Source organism: Melospiza georgiana, chromosome 4 (genome assembly GCF_028018845.1).
Source record: "Melospiza georgiana isolate bMelGeo1 chromosome 4, bMelGeo1.pri, whole genome shotgun sequence".
In the NCBI taxonomy this organism is placed as follows: Eukaryota; Metazoa; Chordata; class Aves; order Passeriformes; family Passerellidae; genus Melospiza; species Melospiza georgiana.
The window spans coordinates 3,909,159-3,935,070 of NC_080433.1; the positions used below are offsets into that span (position 1 = coordinate 3,909,159).

General features: G+C 50.6%; 2 protein-coding genes across 2 annotated transcripts; both read left to right on the forward strand.

Moving 5' to 3' along the window:
- The first annotated feature begins 2,826 nt into the window (after positions 1-2,826).
- Positions 2,827-8,291, forward strand: LOC131083219 (endonuclease domain-containing 1 protein-like). The gene is made up of 3 exons (XM_058023654.1): positions 2,827-2,905; positions 4,952-5,270; positions 7,281-8,291. The coding sequence occupies exons 2-3, from the start codon at positions 4,986-4,988 to the stop codon at positions 7,914-7,916; spliced, it is 921 nt and encodes a 306-aa protein (XP_057879637.1). The 5' UTR covers positions 2,827-2,905; positions 4,952-4,985; the 3' UTR covers positions 7,917-8,291.
- A 10,399-nt stretch (positions 8,292-18,690) lies between these two features.
- On the forward strand, positions 18,691-22,497 carry LOC131083220 (endonuclease domain-containing 1 protein-like). The gene is made up of 2 exons (XM_058023655.1): positions 18,691-19,003; positions 21,952-22,497. The coding sequence occupies exons 1-2, from the start codon at positions 18,719-18,721 to the stop codon at positions 22,495-22,497; spliced, it is 831 nt and encodes a 276-aa protein (XP_057879638.1). The 5' UTR covers positions 18,691-18,718.
- The last annotated feature ends 3,415 nt before the right edge of the window (positions 22,498-25,912 follow it).

A 25,912-nucleotide genomic window follows, 5' to 3' on the forward strand; every position in this document is an offset into this window, starting at 1 on the left:
AGGAGGTGTTCAGGAATGCTGCTGCCCAAGTGCTGTGCCCCACACATGAAGATACTGCAGAGAACAATGTGGAAAACCTGTTCTAGCTGATTGTGGTGCAGCCTAGAGTCTGGACGAGAAGATTATAGAATTCCCTCCAAAACACAACAAATCAGTGATTCTGGGGTCCTGGCACATGCTTTTGTTTGGTGGCTTTTGAAAGTGCACCTTGGGAGCAGCAGCTGTTGTATCAGACAGGCTGGCTTTGGCATCAGATCCGTAGAGAGCTTGGAACAGCCAAAGCTGAATTCCTGTGCTGCACTCCTTGGACACCTTCATGCTCTGCTCTGCTTCTGAAGCTTTTCTGCAGATTGATGGGAAACTGATTTGGGGAAATGTATTCAATGCTTGTCAAAGATCCATGTGTGCCCCATCATGGAGTTTGCAAGAGCTTACAATAAAAGGGATTTGCTGCAGTGCTGCAATGCAAGGCCACGTCTTCTATAAACCACAATTTGCTTCTCACTGAAATTTCTACATCCACCAGTAAAGCCACAGTGCCCAGAGCATCCTTGCAGGACATTGGGTGTGAAAATGCAATCAGAGAATGCCACAACACCCACACAAGTGTCAGCTCCAGACACCAGTTATTCTCCTGTGAATGGCATGAACAAAATGTGCCAAGGTGCCAACAGCTCTTACAAGATACCTCCATTCATCCAGGAACAAAACTTCCAACTTTGACATCCCAAACTTTTATGAGCCTTTTGAGGTGGGGACCCTGCATGAAAGAGTTCAATGGGTTCTTTGAGTTCAGGACTGTGGGGCATTGCCACACTTTTCCCCTGGGAGGGGTTTTACAGTTGGTCAGGCAGCACTGTGGAGTTTGGAGACACTTTGGGGATCTTTGATGGTTTATGGCCCCTTCTAATGATGTGACCACTGCTGGCCCTGCTTTGTTCTCTCAGTTGGGCCCCATCAGAAAGGAGGAATTTACCCCACCTCCACCAGATCTGCTTCTTCTTGGCCTTCTCCTTCATTCTGGCTAAACCCCACTTTGTTTAAGACATCAGTCCCAGGTTAACAGAGACACAAGAAACCACAGGACTCAACCAGCATGCTGAAATAAACTTTGGTCTAACACACTTCTGGATATTTGTGGTTGTAACAAAGAACTCGTCATTCTGTTATTCCTGGACTTTTGGAAACAGAAGAAAATTTGTCCAATTTAGTTTGAGTGAATGAATGGTCATTGAATGACAGAATATTTTGGCTTGGAAAGGACCTTAATGACCAGCCTACATCCATGCCCTCCCATAGGCAGGGACACCTTCCAGTATCCCAGGCTCCTCCAAGCCCCAGCCAGCCTGGCCATGGACACTTGCAGGTATGGGGCAGTCTCAGCTTCTGTGGGCAACCTGTGCTGGGGCTTCACCACCCCACAGTCACAAATATCTTCTTAATATCCTTTCTAAACCTACACTCCTTCCATTTCAAGCACTTTCAGCTTGGCCCAGTGCTGTGGTTTAACACCAGCCAGCAGCCACGTTCCACAAAACCCCTCCCTCCCTCCCTGAGCACCAGGATCAGGGAGAGAACTGGAAGGGGAAAGGTGGAAAACTCCTGGGTGGAGATACAGAGAGTTGGACAGGGAAAGCAAAGGCTGAGCACACAAGCAAAGCACATCAAGGAATTCCTTCACCATTTCCCATGGATAGAAAGGTGTTCAGCCACCTCCAGGAGAGCAAGGCCCCATCCCACCTCACGCTTACCTCAGAAGACAAAACCCACTACTTCAAATGCCCCCTCCTTCCTCCTCCTTCCCCTCACTTTATATCCTCAGCGTGATGCCTCGTGCTCTGGAATATCCTCTGGTCAGTTGGGCTCACCTGTCCTGGCTGTGTCTCCTCCCAACATCCCAGCTACCCCCAGCCTCCTCGCCAGCCTGGCAATACAAGAAGCACAAAAGGCCTTGGCCTGTGAAAGCTCTGCCCAGCAATACCAGAAACATCTCTGTGTAACCAACTCTGTGTTCAGCACAACTCCAAAACACAGCCCCACACCTGCCACTGACAAAAACATTAACCCAGCACACCTGTCAGCTCCAAGCCCTTGTGCAGAGTCTGTCTCCAGCTCTCCTGTAGACTCCTCAAGTACTGGCAGGTGCTCTGAGGTATCCCCAGAGCCTTCCCCTTCCCAGGCTGCTGGGATGGAGCTGTCACACAGCCCTGGCAGCCAGGCAAGAGAATATCTGTAGCCTGGCCTTGGCAATGATGTTCTGGGAGGCTGCAGAAGGACAGACTGTGAATATCTGAGTGTATCAGAGTCAGGCCAGTCCATCCAGTGTCAGCAGAGCTGTTCTGTTGGGAGCAGAAACAGGTGAAGGTGCTGGAGCAGCAGCAGCTGCAGCTGGTGGGATTGATGAAAGGATCAAGGAACCCACCAGACCCTGTTAGCTGACCCTGACATGCCATGCTGCAAGGCAGCAAATTTGGGAGAAATTCTGAGGAAACTAAAACAATGTCAGCATCTTTCAGAGTGTGTGTGAAGAAATTCTGTAAATAAAAATAGAAAACTTCTCTTTTCTGTGGAATTCACAGTTTACCAAAAAGGGCAACTTCATGCCTGTGTATATAGTTAACCTATCCTGACATACCATGCTGCAAGGCAGCAGATTCGGAAGAAATTCTGGGGAACTATCACAAACAACAGTCAGCACATTTCTGAGTGGGTTTGATCGTGCCCCTGAATAAAAATAGATAACTTCTCTATTCTGTAGAATTCCTTGTATATAACAAGGGGCAAATTATGACTGCATGCCATATTTATATATTACAGGTGCACTGCTGAGCATTCAAACACTCCTTTCTCGTGGGAGAAGACAGAAGGAACAGTCCAGCTGCCTGTTCTGAGACTCTGCACCAAGGTGAGCTCTTTCTCCCTCCTCACCATTGATTCCAATATTCAAAGTCTTTCCTGACTTTCTGAAATAAATATATATATACATATGGACAAAGCCCAGGCTGGAATTGCTGAGCTCCAAGGACAAATCAGAGCTTATGAATGCATCGAATTTTGCAGCATTTTGGTATTTTCTGTCAGTCAGGAGGGTATGGAGGGAGGGAATGATTTGGGAAAGAAAATCAAGTCAGCTCACCTGAAAATTACCATCAAAACTCTAGAATAAGAAGGAAGGGGGAGATTATTGAGTACTCAATCTTCACCTATAACCTTCCAAAAAACCTCTAGACAAACAGAGATGGGGTCTGAACAACCAAGAAAATGTATTCTAAAGGCTTCTTGGGAAATCCAACTACTACCTCTTCCTGGGGGGCATATAAACCCAGAGAGTGTGAGACTGCAGCAGAGGCATTTGAGACTCCTCTGCCACTTTGGGGCTGCAAGCAGAATCCTGTGCTGCTCACGGTACATTCTTTTGAATGAATCTGTTAAAGTAGATATCAAGTTAGAGATATTTAAATCTCATGGTGTGGGTCATGCAGAAGGACTTTTCAGACCCTTCTCTGCTTGATTTGGGGCAGCTTTGGGCATGCTCTGCAGAGTACTGAAAAAAGTCCCGACTGGTAGTTGCAGTTCTCAGTTTGCAACTCATTGGTCACCACATTCTTGATGCAGGGCTGGAAAAGGTGAAAAGGACCAGATATCATGGGTCAGAGCAGGGCTGTGTGCAGCTCAGCATCCTGAATCCTGTGGAAAGGGAGAGATGAGGGGCAGGGAGAAGAAGAAGACAAGGGCAAATGTGCAAGGTGACTTGTCAAGCCTTCAGCAGTGCTGAGCTCAGCCCCTGGCCAGCCCAAGGTGGGCTTTGTGCTTTAGAGGCTGTGGCAGCTTTGTGTGCCAGGAACCCTTTGAGCTGCCTGTCCCAGCTGCCTTATCCCAAATGCTGATGATATTAAATCTGTCCAATGAGTGTCTGGCAATGCAAGTGGAAGCGTCCCTGCTCTGCCAAACCTGTGCTGCCTCTGAAGGGAGACAAAGCCACTTGCTTGCTTGCCAGCATGCCAAGGTACTTTCAGCAGGTTTCTCATAAAGGAATGATCTTACTGACTGCTGAAAATCACATCAGCACTGAGAAAGACAAAACAGGACAGGTGGCTGTCCAAGAAATCCCTGCAATGGTGCCTTTGCCTGTCCAGGGAAATCAATCAGCAAAGCTGAAGATGGGCATCAGCACAAATCCCAAGCAACCGGGGCAAGAGCTGCCCCTCAGGGCTGGCATTGCAGCAGCCACTGTGCTGATAAGATAGAGGTGTTATCCCTCATGCTTGCTGCTGCCATCTGCTTGGCCCCTTCATTTGCTCCCTCCATGTGCCTGCAAGTTCAGAGTCTGGGGTTGGATAACGTGGAAATGCAAGGTGAGCAGCAGGACACGCATGGCCCCATGTCAGCTGAGAGGCAGGAGCCCAGGTGGATGATTTGGGGTTCAGTGTTGGGTCTGACTGGAAGAGCTGAGTGTCTGTGTGAACCTGGATGGGGCCAGAGAGCTGTAGGCAGTGCAGCATTGCTGTTCTTTGCCTGCCCAATGGCCCATGAGATTAAAGCCCAGCTGAGCATGGCAGGGGGCTGAGCAGAGTCCGTGCCCAGCTGCAGGTGTGTGCTGTGGGAAGGTGCTGAGAGCAGGAAGGAGGTGGGCAAAGGTGACCTTGTCCCAGGGCTGTGCCTCAGTTGCAATATCCCTTTGCTGTGAGAGCTGATTGCAGTCCTGGTGGGTTTGGCTCCTTCCTCCTACAGGCTGAGTGCTCCCACTGCCTCCTCTGCTGGGCATCTAAACCCTCTTTTAGGTTCTACTGTTATTGCCCTCGTGATTTTTCCATATCCAGGAGAAAGAAATTACTCCTTTCCTGGTCTCTCAGAATGCCTTCCTCTCCCAGCTCTGTCCTCCTTCACAAAAAGGCTCCAGGCCATGACCTGCTCTCTCCAAGCTGAGTGTCCCTCTGCATTTGCCTTCCAGGGGAGCAAGAGCCCTTCACTGAAATCCTGCCACCATGCTGGGGCTGCTGCTGCTGCAGGTGTTGGCCAGCTGCCTCTGGCTGGGACACAGCGAGGTGGTGAACTCCTTTGATAGCTGTCCTCAGTTCTTCTATTCGGGGACGTTTCCAAATGATGCCCTGAATCCAAATAACCCAGCCCGGATCTGTCAGCGCTTCAGGAACTCATATCACTATGCCACCCTGTACGACAGAGACAGGAGAATTCCAGTGTACTCTGCTTACAAATATGAACCTGGAGATGCCAAGAGACCTCCAGAGTGGTGGATGGTTGAGCCTCAGGTGAGTGTCTCTCTTACACACTTCACATCACCCTCCAGATACTTGGAGATTATCTCCAGCATTTAAATTACCACTTGTATTTCCTAACACCCCAATACACACATGCAAATAGACACACCGATGGGAATGTCCTGACTGAACTTCAAAAGCCTGCACCACATGATTCCTCTGGGTCTTCTCAGACATCAGCAGGAGCATGGGATGAATCACATCCCAAAGGTGCCCAGCTCTCTGCCCTCACCTGACAGGAACAGCAAATCTCATTACTTGGCATGACATGACAAAGTCAAATGCTTCCCCTCCCTGTGCCCTGCTCTGCTGGCTGACCAAGGGATGGGGAAAAGGCATCCAGGAGAGGCAAAACTTGAGGGACCAACAGTCCTGCTGGGATCTGATCCCCACTTTGCCCTGAGCTGTTCTGCATCCCTGGCAGAGCTTATCTGCTCCCAGTGAAGTGTTAAACAGCCTTTGATTGGTGTTAGAGAAGTGAGGAGAAACACAGAATGGGGTGAGATGGCCCAGGGACAAAACCCAAAGGGAAAAGGCACCAGAGATGAGAGGGCCAGGTTAACTGTGCAGGGATTTCTGGAGGGACATTTTAGGCAGTGCAAAGTGAGGAGCATCAGTGTTGGTCCAGTCACAAGGGTGGGATCTTCACCCATGGGCAGTGACCCCTGAGCACCTTTGGCTCAGGCTTGGCCCAGAAGGATCCAGCAGACAGACAGAACTCTACAAGCTCTGGAGCCCTCACAAATGTCCTTCAGACAAACCTCAGGAGAACAGGCCAGGCCAATTGCAGAAGAGAAAAAGAAGCAATTCCTGTCATTGGTAAGGACAGAGTAGCAGGACGGCTACGGGGGAAGTAGAGCCAGAGGAGGAAGCCCCATGCGCTACACCAGAGGAAGGCTAAATATGTTTGCCTAAAGATGAACAAAGAGATGTTGAAATTATTAAAAAAAAAATCTTTTACATCTTAATTTTCAAAGGAACTTGAACAATTACTCTGTCTTTGCATCACTGCAGCCTCCACATTCTCTCTTTTTGGTATATCATACAATGGTTTTTGTTGGCAGGAACACAAGGTTTAATGACCCTCTCAGTCCAACTCCCCTGCATGGGCCAGGCCACTTGCCATTAGACCAGCCTGCTCCAGGCTCTGTCCAACCTGGCATTTTCCTCCTGGACCTTGGACCCCAGACACCTAAAAAATCTTTGATATTTTTAACTTTCTCCTTAGATATTTCTGGAGTATATAGTTTCCAAAGGACACTTTTGGGATTACAGGCCCCTGTCAGAGGCAGATCATTTGTATTTTCTTTTGTCAAATGCTGCAGAACATTCTCCCTGGCCCAGATCAGCTCTGGGACACATTCTCAGCACTGCTGTAACAGATTGCATTCAAATTGAGATCTTTTTTCTTACTGAGCAAAACTGTTCATCCTTCATTGAAATGCAGTTCTATCAGGGAAACCTCAGCTCCAGACTGATTTCCTGACACATCTCCCTGTGCATGGGGCTAGAGTAGACAACTACTGGTGTTCCAGGACTGCACTACACCTGTAGCAACCCCACATCAAATCACAGAATCACAGAATGACAGTGTGGTATGACAGGATCCAGGGAGAGCCTGGGCAGATTTGGGCTGTGGAGACAGGAGGAAAGGGAAGCAGATTTGGCAGGGGTGGTGAATCACCAAAGTCACCTTTCAATCCTAGGAGTGGGAAATGCTCCTTGTCTCGTGCATGTATCCATGCTCCCAGCACAGGCTGCAGGCTGGATCACAAAGGTCACAAGTCAAACTGAGAGCAGTCAGATTCTGAGCTGGTTGCCCTTTAAAGCTTTTGTGTTCATATGGAGGGTCATGTGTATGATTTGTCTCAGATTCATACATTTTCCTACACTGAGATGACAAAAGATGGGATCTTGACCATCAGAGCCTTTTACTCCATGGAAATCTTCTTCATCACTCCCATTCCCCATTCTAACACCTCTTTCTCTTTCCCTGTCCAGCTCATAGATAAAAATAGTCTTCCAGACATGGAAAGGGATTGGATCCTCATAGAACAAAAAAAGTTCACCTTAGACCAAATCAAAAAGAGCCAGGCTATCCTTAACGACTACGAAGGACTGAAGGATTTGGACATTGGCCATTTGAGCCCCAGTGGCCATCACTTCAGTAGAGAGAGCAAGAGGGCTTCCTTCACTTTCACCAACGTAGTGCCCCTGAACAGCACTCTCAACAATGGCAAGTGGAATGCTTACGAGCATAAAACATTGCCAAAAATGACCAAGCGCTGTAAAACCACCTACGTGATCACGGGTGCTGTGCCTGGGAACACCTACGTACCTGAAGAGAGGGTGAACAGACCCAGCCACATCTGGTCAGCTGCCTGCTGTGTGTTGGACAAAAAGCCCCCAAAGGCTTGGGGGGCCATTGCTGAAAATGACAAAAACCACGTGGAGGAGCTCAGCCTGGGGGAGCTGGAGGAGAGGTTGACTGAGCTCTATGGTGGAACGGTTACTCTGTTCAACAATGCCTGTCCACGGAAAAAGCCTCGCATAATCATTAGAATAGCCTCGGGGGCTTTTCCCACATATTATAGAATCAAAAAATCACAGAGTGGGTTGGTTTGGATGGGACCTTAAAGCCTTAAAGATCATCTCATTCTCAACTGCCTGCCATGGGCAGGGACACCTTCCACTACACCAGCTTGTTCCAAGCCCTCCCCAGCCTGGCCTTGAGCCCTTCCAGGGATGGGGCAGTCAAAACAGCTCTGGGTAACTTTTACTCGTACCACAGCCTGCTCACTGTAATTTACTGCTTTATAATATCCCATCTAACCCTGCCCTGGATCAGTGTGAAACCATTCCCTCCTGTCCTCTCACTCCATACCCTTGTCCAAAGACCCTCTCCAGCCCTCTTGGAGGTCCTTGAGGTACTGCACTCTCAGCAGTCTTCTCCAGGCTGAACATCCCCAGCTCTCTCACCCTCACTCCAGAGCAGACACACTCCAGCCCTTGGAGCACCTTCATGGCCTCCACTGGAATCCACTCCAACAGCTTTGGATCCTTCTTGTGCTGTGGGCCCCAGAGCTGGAGGCAGCACTGCAGGTGGGGTCTGAGCAGAGCAGAGTAGAGGGGGACAAATGTCCTGGTCAGAGTCTGTGCTGCTTCCTTCTCTGGTGTGTTTCCAGCTCTGTCCCTCAGGGCACCTCCTGCTCTGCTCAAAGGCACAAAGATGTGGGCAGAGCCTCCAGCTGCTTTGCTTTGCTGCCCACGTCAGGAGAGAGCTCTGAGGAACGAGTCCTCTCCTCCTCAGCTGTCCCCAAGAGTGTGCAGCTGACTTGTCCCTCACCTCCTTAGCCAGGCTGTGGCACCAGGGAGCCTCAGGGTGCCCAGAGATCCTGTCTGGAGATCTCCATGTCTGGAGATCCCCAAAGCCCAACAATACATGATTCTGGACAACCTGCTCTAGCTGATCCTGCTGCAGCCTGGAGTCTGGACTAGAAGGTCCTGAGAAGTCCCTCCAAAACACAGCAACTCAGTGATTCTGTGATCCTGGCACATGCTTTTGTTTGCTTGCTTTTGAAACTGCACCTTGAGAGCAGCAGCTGTTGTATCAGACAGGCAGGCTTTGGCATCAGATCCATAGAGTGCTTGGAGCAGCCAAAGCTGAATTCCTGTGCTGCACTCCTTGGACACCTTCATGCTCTGCTCTGCTTCTGAAGCTTTTCTGCAGATTGATGGGAAACTGATTTGGGGAAATGTATTCAATGCTTGTCAAAGATCAATGTGTGCCCCATCATGGAGTTTGCAAGAGCTTACAATAAAAGGGATTTGCTGCAGTGCTGCATTGCAGGGTCATGTCTTCTATAAACCACAAGCTGCTTCTCACTGAAATTTCTACACCCACCAGTAAAGTCACAGTGCCCAGAGCATCCTTGCAGGACATTGAGTGTGCAAATGCAATCAGAGGATGCCACAACACCCACACAAGTGTCACCATCACACACCAATCATTTTTCTGTGAATAGGGATGAACAAAGTGTGCCAGGGTGCCAACAGCTCATGCAAGCTGTGTCACTTTCAGAGGTGCCAGCTTGGCACTGGACATCTCAGCTCAGGGGCTGTTGTTCATTGTCCTGCTGGGTCTCACTGCTCAGCCAGGACCAACCTGTTTGGGGCTGCTCTAAAACACAGGTTCTGGTGGGTTTGCAGAGTGAGGCAGCCCCATGCAGGTGTCTCCAGGTGTGCTGGTGTCCCAGCTGTGACCGCAGCCAGCAGAGCTCCAGGCCTGCCTCAGCTGCACACAGAGCTGCACCCTGGGCCCCTGCAGCTGCCCTGAGCTTTGGAGAGCCCCACTGGGGCTGGCTGATGTGCTGCAGCATCCTGGGCAACAGGCACCCCCAGCTGGGCCAGCAGCCAGAGGCCAGGCCCCTTCCCCAGGGGCAGCTCTGGGGGCTCTGCACACCTGAGCACAGGCACCAGGTGCCAGGGCAGACACGGGGCACGGCCTGGCAGCACCATGCAGTTCTGCTCCTCTTGCCTCCAGCTGCCATGGCCACAGCAGCCATAGCCCTGCCTTGTGCCAGCGGGGCTGCACACACCCCTGGGAGAAGATGTTGCTTTTAGGAGAGCAAAGTGAGCACATCACTCTCACTGCCTTTGCTGGACAGCTCCTGCCATGCCTCATCCTCTGCCTGGATGGATTTTTTCTGCTGGGATCAAATGCTGACACAGCCCCTGCTGGGATGAAAGCATCAGAGTGATTTCAGGCTGAGGCCCCTCTGCAGACACCTCTGCTGTACCTCAGGCTCTGGCTCCCTCTGACTTGCTCACACACCTCTGCACACTGGCTGGGGCTTGGGACCACCCTCATCCTCACCATTCCTCATGCCATGCCTCACTGCCACCACTTTCCAGGCTCTGGAGCCACTGGCTGCTTGACCAACTGTCGTGGTTTGACACTGGCCAAACACCAGGCACCCACAAAAGCTGCTCACTCAGCCTCCCCTGTCATAGCTGGACAGTGGAGAGAAAAAAAATAATAAAAGAATTATGAGTTGAGATAAGGACTGGGAGTAAACACTCCCAAGGGCAAAACTTGTTCAACTTAGAGATAGAAAATGAGTTTATTACAGACACAATCAATGGAGGATAATGAGAAGTAAAATAGCCCTTTAAATCACCTTTTCTTTCCTCAACACTTCCCTCCTTCCCACCAACAGCACAGGCAGACAGAGTGAGGGGGACTTTGTCAGTTCATCACCCAAGGTTCTTTTCCAGTGCTCAGGGAGAGGAGTCCCTCCCCTTCTGCACCGTGGGGTCCCTCCCATGGGAGACAGTTCTCCTTGAACTTCTGCAGTGTGGCTCCACTCTCACTAGCAGCACTCCAACCAAAACTGCTGCAACAGGAGTCCCTCCCACAGGCACACAGACCTCCCCAAACTGCCCTGGCCTGGGTCATCCTTCCATTGGGTGCAGTCCAAGGACAGGCTGCTCCAGCAGGGGAGCAGGGGACCCCTCTCTTCACCAGGTCTCCCAGTGCATCACAGCCTCCTCAGGGCATCCCCCTGCTCCAGACTGGGCACATCCCCCATGGGCTGTGGGTGGATCTCTGAATATATCCTGGATTCCCATGGCCTGTGTGCGGATCTCTGAATCCCCTGTGGATCCCCATGGCTTGCAGAGGCAGAGCGGCTTCACCATGGCCTACAGAGGAATCTTGGCTCCAGCACATGGGGCACCACCTCCTCCTCCTTCTCCATTGACCTTGGTGTCTCCATGTTGTTTCCCTCACATGTTCTCACGTCCTCCTAGACTCTGACTGGAATTCAAACTGCACGCTCCACTTTGTTTTCATTTTCTTCTTAAATATGTTATTACAGAGGTGTCACCAACATCTCTAATTGGCCCAGCTGTGGCCAGCAGCATGTCCATCGACAGAGCCAACACAGATTGGGTTTGCTGGACAATGGTGGAAGCTTCTAGCAGCTTCTCACAGAAGACACCTATGTGGGCCCCCCACACCCAAAATCCCAGCTGTGCAAAACCAGCACACAAACCCCATCAGTGCCACCTCTGTCGACTTCCCAGGCTCCTCCTAGGACCTTCACTCCTGGCAATAATCAGAAATGTCCTGCCTTCCCCAGCAAGCTTGGAAATATATGGGAAGCCGAACAGTGAAAAGGATCAGCTTGGACTCTGCCTTATTTCATTCATGAGGACTGTTGCTTTCCATCAGTGGTGGGTCACTGGGGAGGTGCCAGCTGCCTGGAGTTTGCAATTGTGACACACATCCACAAGAAGGGCAGGAAGGATAATTTGGGGAATTACAGGCGTGTCCCCCTGAACTTGCATCCGAGAAGCGTTTTGGAGCAGATTGTCCTGAGTGTGATCACAGGACACATCCAGGAGAACCAAGGCATCAGTCCCAGCCAGTCAGCAGGGCTTTAGGAAAGACAGATCTTGCCTAGCGAACTGTTGGAAGCCTGGATGCTGAGAATTTTAAACTTTCTTTGCTGTAAGGCACAAACACACCAGGGCACACTGCATTTGACTTGAAGTCCTGGAGAAGGCTTCCAAAATTGAGTGATAGCCCTGAACTTACAGGTAAGTAATTTGAATAAAATTATGTAATATCAAAGGGTGAAAAACACAGGGTTTAACATTTTTGAATATAGCAATATATGTAAAGCAAGAGGGAGGGTTGTGGGCACTGGCCGGTTGTTCTTCAGCTTCTTCCTCATGGGTTTGGGGAGCAGTATGTAATTGGTTAGAAAAGTCTGCATTGTGGACTTTAAGTGATTAGTTTCTGGATTAAAAGTAAAAAAAAATTTAGTTGTCATTTCTCAATTGGATAGTTTGGCCTTGAAAGATTTGGTTGAGAAAGATACTGGGCCAGTTTGTATCTTGTTAGTTGAATCCCGTAAAATTCACAAAAATCACACTTTGTAAGACTGTAATACAGATCACAATTATTAAATACTGTACACCAAACACGAGAAACACTCCTGCACATTTCGTTCCAATTCTAACAATTAAGAAAATAAAATAACAACACAATAGCGAACCTGATCTCCTTTGATGACCAGATGACTGCTCCAGTGGATGAGGGGGGTGGCTGTGGAAGTGTCTACCTGGACTTCACCAAAGCCTCTGGCACAGTCTCCCACAGCATTCTCCTGGAAAAGCTGTCAGCCCAGGCCTTGGAGAGGTGCTCTCCTGGCTGCCTCAGGAGCTGCCTGCATGTCCAGGCCCAGGGAGCCTTGGTGACAGTGCCACATGCAGCTGGCGTCCGGCCACAAGCGCTGTCCCCAGGGTGGGGCCCGGTCCCGTTGAAGATCTTTCCTGATGATCTGGATGAGGGGATGCAGGGATCTCTCAGAAGATCACGGATGGTGCCAAGTTTGGAGGGAGACTCAGCTGCTGGAGGGCAGCAAGGCTCTGCAGAGGGATCTGCACAGGCTGGATCCATGGACCGAGGCCACCTCTGCAGGCCGTGCAGAGCAAGGCCATGGAGCTGCTGAAGGCCCTGCAGGGAAAGGCCTGTGAGGAGCAGCTGAGGCAGCTGGGGTTCTTTAGCCCAGACATGGGGGCTCTGAGAGATCATTTCTCTCCCCAGCTCCCTGAGAAGGGGCTGTAGCCAGCTGGGGTCTGCATTTTCTGCTGGACAGCCATCGAGACGATGAGAGGGCAAGGCCTTGACCTGCACCAGAAGAGATTCTGGTGGCACATCAGGAGCAATTTCTTCACATAAAGGGTGATTCAACATTGGAATGGACTGCCTGAAGATGTGGTGAATTCCCAATCTCTGGAGACTGGATGTGGCACTCGGTACCATGGTCCACTTGACCAGGGTGTGATTGGTCCAAGGTTGGACTCCACGATGCCAGAGGCCTTTTCCAACAGAAATAATTCTGTGCTTCTGCCAGGCAGCCAGCTCGGAGCTGAGCACAGGGCTGCCCCAGCTCCACAAGCATGCTGCCAGGCACCTTTCAGCTGGCATTGCCTCTGCTTTCTGCTGAGCCTGCTGTGAATGGGCAATAGGGATGGAGCCCTTTGCTGAGCCCAGAGCTGCTCCATGCCCACGGTGGGGTGGGAAGCACCTGAGTTCCCTGGGAAGGTGCAGCTGCACTGCCATGGCAGGCTAATTTTGCAGTTTGCTCTGTGTCTGTCCATCTGTGGGGAGAGCTCTGTGCTCCAGTGGGTCACAGGGGTTTTTTGTCGCTCAGGAAAAATTATTTTGCTGGGAATTGTGAGGAGACATTGTGACTCAATCTGCTTCACTGCTCAGGGTTGGATCAGGCAGCTGGCTTAGGTCTTCCCCATTAACACCAATGGTTCACATTCTGTGGACTGAACATGTTGCCATGTGCTGTCCCGAAAGGGAAGGAAACAGGAGATTCAAGCCAGTGGCATCTTTTGACCTCTGCTTGAGAGAGCATCTAAGCAAAGATCCTTTGGTCCATGGGGGAAACAAAGTTCCCTCTTTGGCAACTTTTATGAGGTTACCTTGTAAAGTTACAGCTCTGATTTCTGAGGAACTGCTTATCTGTTGTATATCCGGGTGGCTTTTCCTTTACACTCCCTGCAATGAGGTTCTCACTTCCTGAACCTGGGCAAAATGTCCCTTGCTGATGGGCAGTAGCACTTTGGCACAGGAATATCAGCCAAGAACCCCTGGGGGTCAGGTCAGGAGGTGTTCAGGAATGCTGCTGCCCACGTGCTGTGCCAAACACATGAAGATACTGCAGAGAACAATGTGGAAAACCTGCTCTACCTGATTGTGGTGCTGCCTGGAATCTGGACTAGAAGATTATAGAATTCCCTCCAAAACACAACATATCAGTGATTCTGAGGTCCTGGCACATGCTTTTGTTTGGTGGCTTTTGAAAGTGCACCTTGGGAGCAGCAGCTGTTGTATCAGACAGGCTGGCTTTGGCATCAGACCCGTAGAGAGCTTGGAACAGCCAAAGCTGAATTCCTGTGCTGCACTCCTTGGACACCTTCATGCTCTGCTCTGCTTCTGAAGCTTTTCTGCAGATTGATGGGAAACTGATTTGGGGAAATGTATTCAATGCTTGTCAAAGATCCATGTGTGCCCCATCATGGAGTTTGCAAGAGCTTACAATAAAAGGGATTTGCTGCAGTGCTGCATTGCAGGGTAACGTCTTCCATATATCACAATTTGCTTCCCACTGAAATTTCTACACCCACCAGGAAAGTCACAGTGCCCTGAGCATCCTTGCAGGACATTGGGTGTGAAAATGCAATCAGAGAATGCCACAACACCCACACAAGTGTCAGCTCCAGACACCAGTTATTCTCCTGTGAATGGCATGAACAAAATGTGCCAGGGTGCCAACAGCTCTTACAAGATACCTCCATTCATCCAGGAACAAAACTCCAACTTTGACGTCCCAAACTTTTACGAGCCTTTTGAGGTGGGGACCCTGCATGAAAGAATTCAATGGTTTCTTTGACTTCAGGACTGTGGGGCATTGCCACACTTTTCCCCTGGGAGGGGTTTTACAGTTGGTCAGGCAGCACTGTAGAGTTGGGAGACATTTTGGGCATCTTTGATGGTTTATGGCCCCTTCTAATGATGTGACCACTGCTGGCCCTGCTTTGTTCTGTCAGTTGGGCCCCATCAGAAAGGAGGAATTTACCCCACCTCCACCAGATCTGCTTCTTCTTGGCCTTCTCCTTCATTCTGGCTAAACCCCACTTTGTTTAAGACATCAGTCCCAGGTTAACAGAGACACAAGAAACCACAGGACTCAACCAGCATGCTGAAATAAACTTTGGTCTAACACACTTCTGGATATTTGTGGTTGTAACAAAGAACTCGTCATTCTGTTATTCCTGGACTTTTGGAAACAGAAGAAAATTTGTCCAATTTAGTTTGAGTGAATGAATGGTCATTGAATGACAGAATATTTTGGCTTGGAAAGGACCTTAATGACCAGCCTACATCTATGCCCTCCCATAGGCAGGGACACCTTCCAGTATCCCAGGCTCCTCCAAGCCCCAGCCAGCCTGGCCATGGACACTTGCAGGTATGGGGCAGTCTCAGCTTCTGTGGGCAACCTGTGCTGGGGCTTCACCACCCCACAGTCACAAATATCTTCTTAATATCCTTTCTAAACCTACACTCCTTCCATTTCAAGCCCTTTCAGCTTGGCCCAGTGCTTTGGTTTAACCCCAGCCAGCAGCCACGTTCCACAAAACCCCTCCCTCCCTCCCTGAGCACCAGGATCAGGGAGAGAACTGGAAGGGGAAAGGTGGAAAACTCCTAGGTGGAGATACAGAGAGTTGGACAGGGAAAGCAAAGGCTGAGCACACAAGCAAAGCACATCAAGGAATTCCTTCACCATTTCCCATGGATAGAAAGGTGTTCAGCCACCTCCAGGAGAGCAAGGCCCCATCCCACCTCACGCTTACCTCAGAAGACAAAACCCACTACTTCAAATGCCCCCTCCTTCCTCCTCCTTCCCCTCACTTTATATCCTCAGCGTGATGCCTCGTGCTCTGGAATATCCTCTGGTCAGTTGGGCTCACCTGTCCTGGCTGTGTCTCCTCCCAACATCCCAGCTACCCCCAGCCTCCTCACCAGCCTGGCAATACAAGAAGCACAAAAGGCCTTAGCCTGTGAAAGCTCTGCCCAGCAATACCAGAAACATCTCTGTGTAACCAACTCTGTGTTCAGCACAACTCCAAAACACAGCCCCACACCTGCCACTGACAAAAACATTAACCCAGCACACTTGTCAGCTCCAAGCCCTTGTGCAGAGTCTGTCTCCAGCTCTCCTGTAGACTCCTCAAGTACTGGCAGGTGCTCTGAGGTATCCCCAGAGCCTTCCCCTTCCCAGGCTGCTGGGATGGAGCTGTCACACAGCCCTGGCAACCAGGCAAGAGAATATCTGTAGCCTGGCCTTGGCAATGATGTTCTGGGAGGCTGCAGAAGGACAGACTGTGAATATCTGAGTGTATCAGAGTCAGGCCAGTCCATCCAGTGTCAGCAGAGCTGTTCTGTTGGGAGCAGAAACAGGTGTAGGTGCTGGAGCAGCAGCAGCTGCAGCTGGTGGGATTGATGAAAGGATCAAGGAACCCACCAGACCCTGTTAGCTGACCCTGACATGCCATGCTTCAAGTCAGCAAATTTGGTTGAAAGTCTGGGGAAACTAAAACAACTGTCAACCACTTCTCCTTTCTGTTGGAATTCCCTGTTTGAAACAAGGGGCAAATTTATGCCTGGGTATATATTGCAGGTGCACTCCTGAGGATTCAAACTCTCCTTTCTCCAGGGAGAAGACAGAAGGAATGATTCAGCTGCCTCTTTTGGGACCCTGCTTCCAGGTAAGCTCTTGCTCCTTCCTCAACAATGCCTCCAATATTCAAAGTCTTTCCTGAGTTTTGGATTGAATATACATGTGCAAACTCTGGGCTGGAGTTGCTGAGCTCTAAGGAGCAATCAGAGCTTATGCATGCACTGAATTTTGTAGGACTTGAGTATTTTCTGTCATTCAGGAGGGCAAGGACAGAAGAAGTGATTTGGGATAGAAACTCAAGCCAGCTCGCCTCAAAATTAACAACTTTTGAATTAATCTGAAATCTAACAAACGGTTGAATAAGAAGGATGGGGGAGACTATTCAGTACTGAAACTCCACCCATGACCTTGCAAGAAACCTCTGGACTGACACAGGTGTGGTCTAAATTCCCAGGAAAAGTTATTCAAAAATCTTCTTGCGAAATCCAACAACTGCCTCTTCCTCGAGAGCATATAAACCCAGAGAGTGTGAGACTGCAGCAGAGGCATTTGAGACTCCTCTGCACTTTGGGGCTGCGAGCAGAATCCTGTGCCACTCCTTCTCACGGTAGGCTATGAATCTGTAATATTAGATCTTACCTTTGTTAGATCTATTTTAATCTCAAGGAGTGGGTCATGCAGATGGACTTTTCAGACCCTTCTCTGCTTGATTTGGGGCAGCTTTGGGGATGATCTGCAGAGTACTGTAAAAATTCCAGACTGGTAGTTGCAGTTCTCAGTTTGCAGCTCATTGGTCACCACATTCCTGATCCAGGGCATGAAAAGGTGAAAAGGACCAGATACCTTGGGTCAGAGCAGGGCTGTGTGCAGCTCAGCATCCTGAATCCAGTGGAAAGGGAGAGATGAGGGGCAGGGAGAAGAAGAAGACAAGGGCAAATGTGCAAGGTGACTTGTCAAGCCTTCAGCAGTGCTGAGCTCAGCCCCTGGCCAGCCCAAGGTGGGCTTTGTGCTTTAGAGGCTGTGGCAGCTTTGTGTGCCAGGAACCCTTTGAGCTGCCTGTCCCAGCTGCCTTATCCCAAATGCTGATGATATTAAATCTGTCCAATGAGTGTCTGGCAATGCAAATGGAAGCATCCCTGCTCTCCCAAACCTCTGCTGCCTCTGAAAGGAGACAAAGCTCCTCATGTGGTTGTCATCATCCCAGGGAACTTTTCAGCAGGTTTCTCATAAAGGAATGACCTTACTGACTGCTGAAAATCCCATCAGCACTGAGAAAGACAGGACAGGTCCAAGAAATTCCTGCAATGGTGCCTTTGCCTGTCCAGGGAAATCAATCAGCAAAGCTGAAGATGGGCATCAGCAGGAATCCCAAGCAACCAGGGCAAGAGCTGCCCCTCAGGGCTGGCATTGCAGCAGCCACTGTGCTGATAAGATAGAGGTGTTATCCCTCATGCTTGCTGCTGCCATCTGCTTGGCCCCTTCATTTGCTCCCTCCGTGTGCCTGCAAGTTCAGAGTCTTGGGTTGGATAATGTGGAAGTGCAAGGTGAGCAGCAGGACACGCATGGCCCCATGTCAGCTGAGAGGCAGGAGCCCAGGGGGATGATTTGGGGTTCAGTGTTGGGTCTGACTGGAAGAGCTGAGTGTCTGTGTGAATCTGGATGGGGCCAGAGAGCTGTAGGCAGTGCAGCATTGCTGTTCTTTGCCTGCCCAATGGCCCATGAGATTAAAGCCCAGCCCAGCATGGCAGGGGGCTGAGCAGAGTCCGTGCCCAGCTGCAGGTGTGTGCTGTGGGAAGGTGCTGAGAGCAGGAGGGAGGTGGGCAAAGGTGACCTTGTCCCAGGGCTGTGCCTCAGTTGCAAGATCCCTTTGCTGTGAGAGCTGATTGCAGTCCTGGTGGGTTTGGCTCTTTCCTCCTACAGGCTGAGTGCTCCCACTGCTGCCTCTGCTGGGCATCTAAACTCTGTTTTAGGTTCTACTGTTATTGCCCTCGTGATTTTTCCATATTCAGGAGGACAGAAATTACTCCTTTCCTGGTCTCTCAGAATGCCTTCCCTTGCCAGCTCTGTCCCCCTTCACGAAAAGATTGCAGGCCATGACCTGCTCTCTCCAAGCTGAGTGTCCCTCTGCATTTGCCTTCCAGGGGAGCAAGAGCCCTTCACTGAAATCCTGCCACCATGCTGGGGCTGCTGCTGCTGCAGGTGTTGGCCAGCTGCCTCTGGCTGGGACACAGCGAGGTGGTGAACTCCTTTGACAGCTGTCCTCAGTTCTTCTATGATGGGATTCCCCCAAATGATGCCCTGAATCCAAATAACCCAGCCCGGATCTGTCAGCGCTTCAGCAACTCGTATCACTATGCCACCCTGTACGACAGAGACAGGAGAATTCCAGTGTACTCTGCTTACAAATACAGGCCTGGACCTTACACGAGACCTTCAAGGAAGTGGATGGTTGAGCCTCAGGTGAGTGTCCCTCTTACACACTTCACCCTCCAGCCACCCAGACATAGGCCGCAGCATTTAAATTACCACTTCTATTTCCTAACACCCCTCTAAACACATGCAAATGGACACACTGATGGGAATGTCCTCGTTGAACTTCAAACACCTCCACCATATGATTCCTCTGATGCATCTCAGACATCAGCAGGAGCATGAGATGAATCACATCCCAAAGGTGCCCAGCTCTCTGCCTTCACCTGACAGGAACAGCAAATCACATTACTTGGCATGACATGACAAAGTCAAATGCTTCCCCTCCCTGTGCCCTGCTCTGCTGGCTGACCAAGGGATGGGGAAAAGGCATCCAGGAGAGGCAAAACTTGAGGGACCAACAGTCCCGCTGGGCTCTGATCCCCACTTTGCCCTGTGCTGTTCTGCATCCCTGGCAGAGCTTCTCTGCTCCCAGTGAAGAGTCAAACAGGCTTTGTGATTGGTGTTAGAGAAGTGAGGAGAAACTCAGAAGGGGTGAGATGGCCCAGGGACAAAGCCTTGAGGGAAAAGGCACCGGAGATGAGAGGGTCAGGTTAACTGTGCAGGGATTTCTGGAGGGACATTTCAGGCAGTGACAAGTGAGTAGTGTAGCAAGCTGAATTGCTGCTAGCATGGTCCCTTTGCATAAAATGCACAGATGTTTTATTCAGCTGTGCAGTGCGATGTTCAGGTCCCAGCACCCACACATACAGGGTGAAAATTTTGGTCTGCCAAGGGGCCCTGGGGTCAGCTTGGCCTCAGGGCAGTGCAAAGATGAGGGCCAATCAGGGAATAGGGAGATGTGACTCAGGGGCATAGGAACAAACATAGGAACATGGGAAGGAGGCAATGGGGTCTAATAGCTCTTTGGGGGAAGTTTCTTGTGTCTCCCTAAACCAGGGAATGGCCCCCCAGGCTCTCCACGGAGGAGCATCAGTGTTGGTCCATTGAGAAGGGTGTGATCTCCACCCATGGGCAGTGACCCCTGAGCACCTTTGGCTCAGGCTTGCTCCAGAAGGATCCAGCAGACAGACAGAACTCCACAAGCTCTAGAGCCTTCCCAAATGTCCTGTAGACAAACCTCAGGAGAACAGGCCAGGCCAATTGCAGAAGAGAAAAAGAAGCAATTCCTGTCATTGGTAAGGACAGAGTAGCAGGACAGCTACGGGGGAAGGTGAGCCAGAGGGGGAAACCACATGCCCTGCTGCAAAGGAAGGCTAAATATGTTTGCCTAAAGATGAACCAAAAGATGTTGAAGTTATAAAAAAAATAATAATTTCATTTTATGCATAGGAACTCAAGCACCTAATCTGGTCTTGCACTACTGCAGCCTCCACATTCTCTCTTTTTGAGGGATCATAGAATGGTTGGTGTTGGAAGGAACCTTAAAGACCATCTCAGTCCAACTCCCCTGCATGGGCCAGGCCACTTGCTGTTAGACCATGTCCTGGTTCAGGGCAAATTTTGGAGAGAACCCCCAAAGGGGCTCCTCTAGGAAAGCAGATTCAATTGGCCCCTCCCGCAACCTGTCCGGGAGAAAATACCTCCTTGGAGAAAAGTGGAAAAAACCCTGTTTATTAAACAATAAAATCTAAACAATATTAAAAAATAAAACCCCTTGCTGCTCCAAAAGAGATGACAAACTCAGAAAAGTTCCCTCCCTGGGCTGCAGTTCAGCTCACTCAGGCTCTTAGCAGTCCCTCCTGTGCTGGAAATGCTGCGGCCCAGGCCCGGCCCCATGGGCCACAGGTGGGAGCTGCCAATGCTCCGGTCCAGTCCAGAGCAGGTTTAAACAGTTCCAAAGGAAAGGGAAAAAGGAAAAATACCCACAGAGGCTGAAACTAACTAAAAGCAAAGGAGAGCTCTGTCCTGCTGTCTGTCTGTCTGCAGACAGCACAGGCCAGGAGCAGGAATGTGGAGAAGTGAGTGCAGTGTCTGAAAACAAAGTGCTGCTTCTTCTCTCCCCCCGTCACTCTTTAGAACAAGTCTTAAAGGTGCAAAACTTCTTATTCAGCATAAACAGAACAAGATGATTGGGGATAAAAGCATCATATAGTCAACCTAGGACAGACCAGCGTGCTCCAAGCCCTGTCCAACCTGGCATTTTCCTCCTGGACCTTGGACCCCAGACACCCAAAAAATCTTTGATATTTTTTTAACTTTCTCCAGAGGCATTCTTGGAGTATTTCGTTTACCCAGGACTCTTTTGGAATTACAGGTTCCTCTCAAAGGCTGATAGTTTCTAACTACTTTTCAGCAATGCTGCAGAAAATTCTCCCTGGCCCAGATCAGCTCTGGGACACATTCTCAGCACTGCTGTAACAGATTCCATTCAAATTGAGATCCTTTTGCCTACTGAGCAAAACTGTTCATCCTTGAATGAACTGTATCCCTCCCAGGGAAACCTCAGCTCCAGGACTGATTTCCTGACACATCTTCCTGTATATGGGGTTACAGGAGCCAACCTCTGGTGTTCCAGGAATGCGCAACACCTGTAGCAACCCCACAAAACATCACAGAATCACAGCATCACAGTGCGGTGTGAGGGGATCCAGGGAGAGCCCTGGGCAGATTTGGGCTGTGGAGACAGGAGGAAAGGGAAGCAGATTTGGCAGTCCCACCAAATTCGCCTTTCAATCCTAGGAGTGGGAAATGCTCCTTGTCTGGTGCATCCATCCATGCTCCAAGCACAAACTGCAGGCTGGATCACAAAGGTCACAAGTGCAACTGAGAGCAGTCAGATTCTGAGCTGCTTGCTCTTTAAAGCTCTTGCATTCATGCAGGAGGGGCATGTGTATGATTTGTCTCAGATTCATATGTTTTTAAACACTTTGATGACAAAAAATGGGATCTTGACCATCGGAAACTTCTGCTCCAGGGAAATCTTCTCCATTACTCCCATTCCCTATGCTAACACCACTTTTTCTTTCCCTGTCCAGCTTATAGGTAAAAATAATCTTAAAGAGATGACAAGTGAGAAGAACCTCATATATAATCACTCCTTCACCTTAGACAAAATCAAAGAGAGCCAAGCTATTGATGATGACTACAGAGGACAGAAGGATTTGACCCGTGGCCATTTGAGCCCCAATGGCCATCAGTACAGTGAAGAGAGCAAGATTGCTACCTTCACCCTTACCAACATAGTGCCTCAGGACGAGACTCTCAACAATGTCAACTGGAATGCTTACGAGTCTAAAACAATGCCCCAAAAGACCCAGGGCTGTACAACCACCTACGTGATCACAGGTGCTGTGCCTGGGAACGCCTACGTATCCAATAACAGGGTTAATGTACCCAGCCACATCTGGTCAGCTGCCTGCTGTGTGTTGGACAAAAAGCCCCCAAAGGCTTGGGGGGCCATTGCTGAGAACAAGAGCAAAAAAGAGGTAGAGCAGCTCAGCCTGGAGGATCTGGAGAACAGATTGACTAAGCTCTACGGTAAAAACGTTAATCTGTTCAACAATGCCTGTTCCCAGAAATAGGCCTCACTTCCTCAATGGAAAAGGCTCGGGGAATTTTCCATTCTGTCATAGAATCACAGAATCACAGAGTGGTTTGGTTTGGATGGGACCTTAAAGCCTTAAAGATCATCTCATTCTGACCTGCCTGCCATGGGCAGGGACACCTTCCACTACACCAGCTTGTTCCAAGCCCTCCCCTGCCTGGCCTTAAACCCCTCCAGGTATGGGGTAGTCAAACAGCTCTGGGTAACTTTTACTCGTAGCACAGCCTGCTCACTGTAATTTACTGCTTTATAATACCCCATCTAACCCTGCCCTCGACCAGGGTGATACCATTCCCTCCTGTCCTCTCACTCCATACCCTTGTCCAAAGACCCTCTCCAGCCCTCTTGGAGATCCCTGAGGTACTGCACTCTCAGCAGTCTTCTCCAGGCTGAACATCCCCAGCTCTCTCACCCTCACTCCAGAGCAGACACACCCCAGCCCTTGGAGCACCTTCATGGCCTCCACTGGAATCCACTCCAACAGCTTTGGATCCTTCTTGTGCTGTGGGCCCAGAGCTGGAGGCAGCACTGCAGGTAAAGTCTGAGCAGAGCAGAGTAGAGGGGGACAAATGTCCTGGTCAGAGTCTGTGCTGCTTCCTTCTCTGGTGTGTTTCCAGCTCTGTCCCTCAGGGCACCTCCTGCTCTGCTCAAAGGCACAAAGATGTGGGCAGAGCCTCCAGCTGCTTTGCTTTGCTGCCCACGTCAGGAGAGAGCTCTGAGGAACGAGTCCTCTCCTCCTCAGCTGTCCCCAAGAGTGTGCAGCTGACTTGTCCCTCACCTCCTTAGCCAGGCTGTGGCACCAGGGCGCCTCAGGGTACCCAGAGATCCTGTCTGGAGATCTCCATGTCTGGAGATCCCCAAAGCCCAACAATACATGATTCTGGACAACCTGCTCTAGCTGCTCCTGCTGCAGCCTGGAGTCTGGACTAGAAGGTCCTGAGAAGTCCCTCCAAAACACAACAATTCAGTGATTCTGTGATCCTGGCACATGCTTTTGTTTGGTGGCTTTTGAAACTGCACCTTGAGAGCAGCAGCTGTTGTATCAGACAAGCTGGCTTTGGCATCAGACCCATAGAGAGCTTGGAGCAGCCAAAGCTGAATTCCTGTGCTGCACTCCTTGGACACCTTCATGCTCTGCTCTGATTCTGAAGCTTTTCTGCTGATTGAGGGGAAACTGATTTGGGGAAATGTATTCAATGGTTGTCAAAGATCCATGTGTGTCCCATCATGGAGTTTGCAAGAGCTTACAATAAAAGGGATTTGCTGCAGTGCTGCATTGCAGGGTCATGTCTTCTATAAACCACAAGCTGCTTCTCACTGAAATTTCTACACCCACCAGTAAAGTCACAGTGCCCAGAGCATCCTTGCAGGGCATTGGGTGTGCAAATGCAATCAGAGGATGCCACAACACCCACACAACTGTCAGCATCAGACACCAGTTATTCCCCTGTGAATGGCATGAACCAAGTGTGCCAGGGTGCCAACAGCTCATGCAAGCTGTGTCACTTTCAGAGGTGCCAGCTTGGCACTGGACATCTCAGCTCAGGGGCTGTTGTTCATTCTCCTGCTGGGTCTCACTGCTCAGCCTGGTCCAACCTGTTTGGGGCTGCTCTAAAACACAGGTTCTGGTGGGTTTGCAGAGTGAGGCAGCCCCATGCAGGTGTCTCCAGGTGTGCTGGTGTCCCAGCTGTGACCGCAGCCAGCAGAGCTCCAGGCCTGCCTCAGCTGCACACAGAGCTGCACCCTGGGCCCCTGCAGCTGCCCTGAGCTTTGGAGAGCCCCACTGGGGCTGGCTGATGTGCTGCAGCATCCTGGGCAACAGGCACCCCCAGCTGGGCCAGCAGCCAGAGGCCAGGCCCCTTCCCCAGGGGCAGCTCTGGGGGCTCTGCACACCTGAGCACAGGCACCAGGTGCCAGGGCAGACACGGGGCACGGCCTGGCAGCACCATGCAGTTCTGCTCCTCTTGCCTCCAGCTGCCATGGCCACAGCAGCCAGAGCCCTGCCTTGTGCCACTGGGGCTGCACACACCCCTGGGAGAAGATGTTGCTTTTAGGAGAGCAAAGTGAGCACATCACTCTCACTGCCTTTGCTGGACAGCTCCTGTCATGCCTCATCCTCTGCCTGGATGGATTTTTTCTGCTGGGATCAAATGCTGACACAGCCCCTGCTGGGATGAAAGCATCAGAGTGATTTCAGGCTGAGGCCCCTCTGCAGACACCTCTGCTGTACCTCAGGCTGAGGCTCCCTCTGACTTGCTCACCCACCTCTGCACACTGGCTGGGGCTTGGGACCACACTCATCCTCACCATTCCTCATGCCATGCCTCAGTGCCACCACTTTCCAGGCTCTGGAGCCACTGGCTGCTTGAACAACTGTCGTGGTTTGACACTGGCCAAACACCAGGCACCCACAAAAGCTGCTCACTCAGCCTCCCCTGTCACTGCCAGAAAGAGGAGAGGAAAAAATAATTAATCAATATTTATGAGTTGAGATAAGGATTGGGAGTAAACAGCCTCAAGGGCAAAGTTGTTCTAGTTGGAGATAGAACTTGAGTTTATTACTAATGAAATCAGAGGACAGTGATAACTAAAATAGCCCTTTAAAAGACCTTTTCTTTCCTCAGCCCTTCCCTTCTTCCCAACAACAGCACAGGCAGACAGAGTGAGGGGGGCTTGGTCAGTTCATCACCCAAGGTTCTCTTCCAGTGCTCAGGGAGAGGAGTCCCTCCCCTTCTGCACCGTGGAGTCCCTCCCATGGGAGACAGTTCTCCTTGAACTTCTCCAGTGTGGCTCCACTCTCACTAGCAGCACTCCAACCAAAACTGCTGCAACAGGAGTCCCTCCCACAGGCACACAGTCCTCCCCAAACTGCCCTGGCCTGGGTCATCCTTCCATTGGGTGCAGTCCTCCAAGGACAGGCTGCTCCAGCAGGGGAGCAGGGGACCCCTCTCTTCACCAGGTCTCCCAGTGGATCCCAGCACCCACCCACTGCAGCGTGGGCAGCTCTGAAATGGGCTGTGGGTGGATCTCTGCATTCCCCATGCATCCCCATGGGCTGTGGGTGGATCTCTGCATTCCCCATGCATCCCCATGGGCTGTGGGTGGATCTCTGCATTCCCCATGGATTCCCATGGGCTGTGGGTGGATCTCTGCATTCCCCATGCATCCCCATGGGCTGTGGGTGGATCTCTACATTTCCATGGATCCCATGGGCTGTGGGTGGATCTCTGCATTCCCCATGTAGGCCCAGGGGATGCAGGGGAACTGCTGCTTCACCACAGTCACACCATGGCCTACAGAGGAATCTCTGCACTGGTACCTGGAGCATCACCTTTCCCCCCTTCTCCTCTGACCTTGGTGTCTCCATGTTGTTTCCCTCACATGTTCTCAAC

Coding starts and splice junctions, on each gene's coding strand:
- LOC131083220 (XM_058023655.1), top strand. CDS start 18,719: ATGCTGGGGCTGCTGCTGCTGCAGGTGTTGGCCAGCTGCCTCTGGCTG. Junction 19,004..21,951: donor AGTGGATGGTTGAGCCTCAG/GTGAGTGTCCCT, acceptor TTCCCTGTCCAG/CTTATAGGTAAAAATAATCT.
- LOC131083219 (XM_058023654.1), top strand. CDS start 4,986: ATGCTGGGGCTGCTGCTGCTGCAGGTGTTGGCCAGCTGCCTCTGGCTG. Junction 5,271..7,280: donor GGTGGATGGTTGAGCCTCAG/GTGAGTGTCTCT, acceptor TTCCCTGTCCAG/CTCATAGATAAAAATAGTCT.